The sequence below is a fragment of the Benincasa hispida genome, chromosome 8, assembly GCF_009727055.1.
Source record: "Benincasa hispida cultivar B227 chromosome 8, ASM972705v1, whole genome shotgun sequence".
In the NCBI taxonomy this organism is placed as follows: Eukaryota; Viridiplantae; Streptophyta; class Magnoliopsida; order Cucurbitales; family Cucurbitaceae; genus Benincasa; species Benincasa hispida.
Window position 1 is genome coordinate 46,182,672 of NC_052356.1, and position 8,340 is coordinate 46,191,011.

At 33.7% G+C, this 8,340-nt stretch overlaps 1 protein-coding gene across 2 annotated transcripts; it reads left to right on the forward strand.

Moving 5' to 3' along the window:
- Positions 1-1,842: 1,842 nt before the first annotated feature.
- On the forward strand, positions 1,843-7,761 carry LOC120083119 (probable boron transporter 2). 2 transcript variants are annotated; one of them, XM_039038676.1, is made up of 12 exons: positions 1,843-3,150; positions 3,254-3,336; positions 3,432-3,624; positions 3,702-3,840; positions 4,051-4,216; positions 4,423-4,589; positions 4,717-4,890; positions 5,044-5,139; positions 5,532-5,669; positions 5,748-6,067; positions 6,387-6,657; positions 7,260-7,761. In XM_039038676.1, the coding sequence occupies exons 1-12, from the start codon at positions 3,047-3,049 to the stop codon at positions 7,560-7,562; spliced, it is 2,154 nt and encodes a 717-aa protein (XP_038894604.1). In that variant the 5' UTR covers positions 1,843-3,046; the 3' UTR covers positions 7,563-7,761. The 2 variants fall into 2 exon arrangements, with proteins under 2 accessions (XP_038894604.1, XP_038894605.1); XM_039038677.1 differs by having other exon boundaries at positions 1,845-3,143.
- Positions 7,762-8,340: the final 579 nt, after the last annotated feature.

Below are 8,340 nucleotides of genomic sequence, written 5' to 3' on the forward strand. Positions count from 1 at the left end.
TGTCCCTTAATATCAATCTGTAAAATCAATTTCTAGTTATCGCAAAGTAATTTAATATTAATTTTTTAAAAAAAGAAAATAAGTATTATAATAATAATTGATGAGATTTGGAAGGACTAGAAAAAAAAAGTAAAGAGAAAATGTGGCTTTATGGTTTTCAATCGCTTTTTATCAATCTTACTTTACAACAACCGATGGGAGTAGGGGCAGAGCAGAAAGCTTTCCGTTGAATGGCTCTTCTTCTTCATCATCACCATTATTATCAATTATTATTATTATCACTATTATTGTATTATTTTATTCTTTTTCTTAAACTATAAATATGTATGAAATTTACAAAAAATAAATAAATAAATAAATAAATAAAGAAAATTATTTAATTATTATAACAAAATTTTAATTTTCTTTAATAGAGATTGAGAGAAATCCATCCATATTCGAAACTGATAGAAGTTTACAGTGTCAATATATATTTTTTTTTTTGCTATTTATGTAATATGAGAATTTTTTCTGACAAATTCTCCAAATATATTATATATTATTTTTTCTTAAATTATAAATTTCTCTTTCACTACCTAAACTCTTTCTTTCTTGCATCTTCATGCCTTTTTTTTTAATAATAATAATAATAAAACAAACAACATTAAAGAAAATATTATCTTACACAATTATATCATTTATCCCTTCAAATATCCTAACAACTTTACATGCTATATTATAAATAATATATAAATCTGGTTTGGAATTATTTTATCATTTTATCAATTTTTATTTTTGAAAGTTAGGTTTATTTTTTCTCAACATTTTATAATAATTCGTATATTTTTAAGTACAAGAGTTTAATTCTTAACCAGATTCTAGAAACAATAACAAGTTTTAGAATTTTTCTTTAGTTTTTAAAATTTAGCTTTGATTATTAAAAATCTTGGTAAAAATTAGATAACAGTGCAAGAAATTTAGAGGTGGAATGAGTGTTAAAGACTTAATTTCTAAAAATTAAAAACGAAAAAATAAACGGTTACCAAACAAGGTCGTAGTGATCCTAATAATGTAGGCTTTTTTGGTTAAATACATGACATCTATCAGTTTTTCAAAAATAATAAAAAAGTCATCTTAATTTTTTTTTTTTTTTTTTTTTTTTTTTTTAAGAATCTGACTAAAAATTCAAGTGTTTCTTAAAGGAATGTGCAAATTATAATATCAAAATTAGGAATAATCAAGAACAACTTTTTTAATAAAAAATACTAAAAACAAATTTGTTATCAAACTATTAAGCGAGCATTTGGAATACTAATTTATAAAATATAGACAAAAAATTAAAGTTGGCTAAACTTTATTTTATTATTATATGTTTTTTTAGTATAATAAAGGAGCTCGAGAGAATTTGAACCTCTATCTTCAAAAGAAGAAATACACACCAATTATTGAAGCTTAAACTCAAAGGAATGATTTAGGTTCAGTTTAGCATTTATCTTTGAATTGTTACACATTTTTTTACATATTTTTTAAAGGGTGTCATTTAAACTAATTTGTTTAAAATTGTTAAACTGTATTTAACTTAAGTAATACGTATATTAAATATAACTTTATGATCATACGCGTTTCAAATTCTCATTTGACATAGATGAAAAAAATTGTTCTTTTACAAGTGCGCAAGCATGTCACGTTCAAACAAAAAAGGTCGACATGATAAAGGATGAAGAAGATTAGAATTAACAAAATATTAAAAAGTAGAATCATGATCTAATTACAAGAATTATATAGCTCGCGAGTCAAATTTAAAATTAATTCAAATTTTAACCCCTTAATCTGTCTCTCTTCTCCAAAAGAGGAAAAGAGAGAGAAATGTGGGTCTGTGTCATCACTCATCACTGAGCAGGGGAGAGTTATTTATGTGCTTTGGCTGTCACCGCACACTAACCTCATTCACGCCAAAAAATATCATACCCCAATTCCCCATTGCTCAATTTTCTTGCAAAATTCTCTCTTACTTGCTCTGATCGTTGTTGTGTGCTTCTGAATCCCTTCTATCCTTTGTATTTCTTGTGTAATCTGTTATTTCAGGTCATGTAACTGTGAACCATCTTCCTCCTTTTTCTGCCTTTTCCCCCTCTCTGTATGTCCTTTTTTGTTCTTCTGAGTAATGTAATCTGGGGATTTAAGCCTTCTTGCTTTAATCTTTCTTCGTTTGGTTAATGTTCATTTCATTGAAACTTCTGTTCTGAAGCAGTGTGTTTGTGTTTTCAATTATGGGTTCTCGCTAATCTTGCTGCTTTTAGTCGGTGGGACTGTTTTATGAATGCCCATTTGCTTTTGGTTGGTCTAAAACGATTAGAATGCAGTTTGGGAAAATGGGTTGTCGTTAATTATTGAAGTCTTGCTTTAAAAAGCAGTTAATGCTCTTTTGATTTTGTATCGAGTTTAGTCATCTTTAGGATGTAAATCCCTCCCACATTACCAAGATCTTCTTAGTCGGTTAGTAGAATAGTTCTGATTAAAAATACAGGGATTTCAATTAGTTCGTTTTGATCTGAAATGATGAAAGTTCGTTAGCCTAGATTACCTTAGTTGCAATGAAAAATTCCACCCTTGTTTTTGTGTTTGATGTGGAGTCAAGAGCTATCAGGCTCACTCCTAACTAATTCATTTTTTTATTTGTTCATTTGTATCTAGCAATGATATACCCACCATTCTTTACGAACACTCTTAAAGATGTAAAGTTCTGTTAACTTCATTCAACTTTGTAGCGTTTTTTAAGGTAACTATATGTATTACATTCAATTTTCAGACCTCTCATTCGATATCTATGAGAATCTAGAGTTGTTTGTTTCTCTGTCCATAGGACATATCGAATAATTAGTTATGAAATCTTAACCATCATGTTGGCCTCTCGAGTCCTGTTAACTTGATTATGGTTTAGCTTACATGTTACCACTTTGATTTGTCTCTTCAATGTTACTTCCACTCTCATACTCTTAATATCTCAAAAGAAAAGGGGGGGAAATCCGTTCACGAACCTTCTTGTTCACAAAATATTCCACTCGAAATGGAGGAAACATTTTTTCCTTTTCGTGGAATTAAGAATGATATAAGAGGAAGACTTCTGTGCTACAGACAGGATTGGACCGGCGGCTTTCGTGCTGGTATCAGGTTTATTTCCTTATGACCAAAGATGATCTCTGCATAAACTTCCATTTTCTTGCCTCAGCAAGTTAGAAATGTATACTTATCCACGAGGTTCATATTTTGTTAGGATCTTGGCCCCAACAACGTACATATTCTTTGCTTCGGCCATTCCCGTTATATCGTTTGGGGAGCAGCTAGAAAGGAATACATGTATGGATACTTTTTGGTTGCTGATATGATTTTTATGATTTTCAAACTTGTCGTGGTCTGCTCAGATATGTTTCTCTCTTTCATGTGTGTCATAGACGGGACTCTCACTGCTGTACAAACTCTAGCATCAACAGCACTTTGTGGTATTATCCACTCAGTCTTTGGGGGACAACCTCTACTCATCCTTGGCGTTGCTGAACCAACTGTTTTGATGTATACGTTCATGTTCGACTTTGCAAAGGACCGAAAGGAACTGGGGCAGGAACTATTCTTAGCCTGGACGGGATGGTATCTGTTTAATTTACTTTACCAACTGTATAGGTGTCTGGTGGCAACAAAAAGTTAATCTTGTATTTTACTTCTAGGGTCTGTGTATGGACAGCCATCTTGCTTTTCTTGCTTGCGGTGTTGGGTGCATGCTCCCTGATCAATAGGTTCACACGTCTTGCTGGAGAATTGTTTGGTCTGCTAATTGCCATGCTCTTCATGCAGCAGGCGATACGTGTGAGTATGCTTTGTGATAGTTAGTTGTGATGTCCTTGGTCTCAGTCTCATTGTTAATTAGAAGAAATTGATAGTTGAATTCGTCTTATGATCTTGATAAGAAATTCCAGCTTCTTGAGGAAGCTACAAAATTTGTCTCATAACAGTTTGATTGTCTTGCATTCTGTTCAGAACAACTGCCATAGTCCAATGTACTATTTCCTTGTATAGGGTGTTGTTGAGGAATTTGGCATACCCCAAAGGGAAAATCCTAATCAGGTGGCTCTCCAACCTCCTTGGCGCTTTGGCAATGGAATGTTTGCATTAGTGCTGTCCTTTGGGCTTCTGCTAACTGCTCTTCAAAGTCGCAAGGCTAGATCATGGCGCTATGGGACTGGTACCACCAGACAGGCTCTTCTTTTGAATTCGAAAATATAGAATTTTTAATACATATAGATAAAATTTCGAAGATAGTTTTGGATAATATGTTGTGTTCCTATAATGATTCTGTTCTGAACCTCCCTTTTCTTAATTACTTTCCACCATCATGCAACTATTGATTTGATTTAGCTTTTTTCTCCTGAAATATGATCTAAAATATAGGCTGTCTACGCGGCCTTATCGCTGATTATGGAGTTCCACTTATGGTGCTCGTATGGACAGCCCTATCTTACATTCCAGTCAACAACGTCCCACTTGGGATCCCAAGAAGGCTTTTCAGTCCCAATCCATGGTCTCAGGGTGCCTACTCAAATTGGACGGTTATAAAGGTTCGTCAAATTTGGCTGATATCCAAGTTTCTAATAGTTTGGTAGCTAGAATCTGCATAAAATCAAAGCCATACACTTACCTATCTTCAGTGGCATGTCTAGGTATTTACACTTTTGACATATGCAGGAAATGTTGAGAGTGCCTCCATTGTATATAGTTGGAGCATTCATACCAGCAACCATGATAGCAGTTCTTTACTACTTTGATCATAGTGTTGCATCTCAACTTGCCCAACAGAAAGAGTTTAATTTGAAGAAACCAGCTTCATATCATTATGATCTTCTTCTCCTAGGTTTCCTTGTAAGCTGCCCCATGGAAATACAATATTTCCTTTTGTTTCCCCTTTTTTCTGCAAATTTAGTGGGTCCATATTGGATTTTTGGCTCCAATAGTTGCTATCTGATGTATTGGGAAAAGGTTACCCAACTCAATAGAAACTATTTCTTTTCTCAGGTTATCCTGTGTGGGCTTATAGGCATACCACCTTCCAATGGTGTAATTCCTCAGTCTCCTATGCACACAAAAAGCTTAGCTACCCTAAAACATCAGGTAATACCTTCAATTAGTTCTCAAGATATCTGATTTTATATGCATATATCCATTCTCTCTGCATTGAACCTTGAAGTATAGAACTTTACAACCAGTAGTCATTATAAACCTCTCTTTCCGAATGTATGTATGCATATACTATCCCTTTTATCGCTGAGATCTCAGCGTCACCCATTTTCTGGGCTGATGGGGTGTTTAGATTATGTTCAGCAATCAACTTCCTTTTCGAATATTCTTGACTACATCTCCTTTCTATGTATTTCATCGATCAACTTGTGCAATTTCTATGATTGTAATCACTCTCTTAAACTGTGATGTAGTTACACGAGTATAAACTTCTTTGTAATGTGACATATAAACAAACTGCTTATGTTTTATTTCTTTTAAAATAGATTTTGCGGAGCAAGCTGGTAGCAGCAGCACGGCAAAGTTTCCGTAAGAATTCGAACTTAAGTCAATTTTATCGGAACATGCAAGAGGCTTATAACGAGATGCAGACTCCTTTAATTTATCAAAATCCACCAGCTGTGGTAATGATGGTCATTTGGAATACCCTGCGTTATTTCATTTTACTTATTTAATCTCACATGTTCTTCTGTCTTAAGCAGGGGCTGAAGGAGTTGAAGGATTCCACAATTCAACTAGCTTCAAGAACTGGCTACATTGATGCACCGGTTGATGAAACTGTTTTCGATGTGGACAAAGATATTGATGACCTTCTGCCAGTAGAAGTTAAAGAACAACGTCTCAGCAATTTGCTTCAGGCAGTAATGGTTGGTGGTTGTGTTGCTGCTATGCCTCTTTTAAAGAAGATCCCGACTTCGGTTCTTTGGGGTTACTTTGCTTTCATGGCAATCGAGAGCTTGCCCGGAAATCAATTCTGGGAAAGGATTTTACTGCTTTTCACTGCTCCGAACCGAAGATACAAGTTAGTTGACATCCATATGCACACACTACATTAATATTGTCGTCACTACACTTCGAGTATCCCCAAACCCTCCGCCCTCCTCCTCCCCCACCCCCTATCCCAGAAAATATCATGACAATGATAAAACAAAATTAAATAACCCCAAATGGAAACACAACAAGAATGCATTGATGAACCCCAAGGTAGATTTAACAAAACAGGACAGGTAAAAGGAAAAAACTTCTATACATTTTGTAGCTATAATCTATGAAAATGAGACACTGATTCGTATACTATTAAGGTTGACTAAAGATTGATTAGTAATTCATTTCACTTTCAGGGTGCTGGAGGAATATCATGCAACCTTTCTGGAAACTGTCCCCTTCAAAACAATTGCCACTTTCACCTTGTTTCAGACAGTATATTTGCTGATGTGTTTTGGTTTAACCTGGATTCCAATTGCTGGTGTTCTTTTTCCACTGTTGATCATGCTTCTTGTCCCTGTACGGCAGTATTTGCTCCCCAAGTTCTTCAAAGGTGCTCATCTTCAGGACTTGGATGCTGCTGAATATGAGGAGGCCCCTGCAATCACTTTTAATCCGTCATTCGAAGTAAGCTATCAGAACTCTCTATTTGTTTTAGTTAAATATGTTGATCATCTAGTTCAAGTAATGGTTAAGATTATTAGATAAATGGGGTTTCATCTCAAAACCAAATGACAATGAGATGAGTAACCCACATACCTGGTAAAGATTGTGAAGTCTTTTATCTTTTCAATGCGGATTCTTCAACATTCCCTAAACCCCCAAGCTGGTATCTCTTTGGGTTCATTCCTGGGTCAGATTCCTTTTTTTTCTTTTTTTTTTTTTCTTTTTACCAAATGCTTGTTTGAATTTGATGGACTCTGATACCATATTAGATAAACATGAGTTTTCATCTCAAAACTAATTGGCGATGAGTGGAGTAACATATGTATCTTGTAAAGATTGTGAGGCCTCTCCTTTCGATGTGAAATTCTCAACAAAGATGTCATCCACATCCTTCTAGAGTTTGAATAACAATGTGAAATTTTGACATAGGAGTACATAATCATCCTGTTAAATGGTGGTGTATGTGAAGCAAATTCAGTCACTTCATTCCATTCCATTTTTGTTTATGTGGGAGGTTATTTGAACTCAGTATATTGTTTCTCCTCTGCTTTGGTACTTTTCAGGATCGAATGGGAAGAACTCCCAACATTGATGATGGCGAAATACTTGACGAGATGATCACAAGAAGCCGTGGTGAGATTCGACGTACACAGGGTTCAAAAGTGACAAGCTCATCCCCAACTTCTCTAGAGGGCATCAAACCTATCTACAGCCCACAGGTGCCACAGAAACTGTACAGTCCAAGAATCAATGAGCTGAGAAGGGAGAGAAGTTCTTTATCTCCTGGAAAAGGACTTGATTTTAAGCTAAATTCTAGTCCTAGTCCTAGCGAAGAACCAGGGCCAGGACCTTCTTTTAGAAATTAGCATTTGTAAGTTGTGAGTGGCACTTCTTCTTGGTTTTGATATTGTTGTTAATTGTGTTCGAGAGGCCTTTTAACGTTGCTTTGCTGGAGCTAAGTTTCAGTTTGTATGGGTATTATCTCTTTTTTAAATAAAACGAAGGAAAAACATACATATACTGTCATATAGAAATTATCTGAATATTTCAAAAGTTGTTGCCTTATGATGTTATTTTCGTCCATTCTTATTTGATTTTTTCCCCATTTGATCATGTCATATGATTTGTTCATTTTTCAATTTAAGAAAAGCAAATATGTTATAATTATTGGTTAAATTATGTGAATCTGTACATGTATGTTTTAGTTATGCTTACAAACTTTGGAACTTTTCATTTTTATTATTGAATTTTGAAATTGTTTAAAAAAAATAAAAAATCTTTGAAGAGCTTTTTCCGTTAAATTGATGAATTTTGACACAACTAATGTGTAATATGTAAAAATCGAAGGACACAAGTTACATTATTTATAAAATTATTGATTTTATTATAAATAATTGATTTTGTAAATATTATCAACAATATCCATAAAGTTGAAATGTATGTTCGGTACGTATCTTCTTTCTAGTTGAAATTGAGTTAAGAATGATGCATCATATTACTTTCAATTTTTATATGATATTTTAATGAAAAAAATTCTCCCTAAGTTAGGTTCTATTAGCTTTGAGAATAGAAGTATTTTCAAAAAATAGAAATATAAGAAAAATTATTTACACAATATAGTAAAATTTTAATTTTCTTAAATAA

Coding starts and splice junctions, on each gene's coding strand:
- LOC120083119 (XM_039038676.1), top strand. CDS start 3,047: ATGGAGGAAACATTTTTTCCTTTTCGTGGAATTAAGAATGATATAAGA. Junction 4,590..4,716: donor CAAATTGGACGGTTATAAAG/GTTCGTCAAATT, acceptor TGACATATGCAG/GAAATGTTGAGAGTGCCTCC. Junction 4,891..5,043: donor TTCTTCTCCTAGGTTTCCTT/GTAAGCTGCCCC, acceptor TTCTTTTCTCAG/GTTATCCTGTGTGGGCTTAT.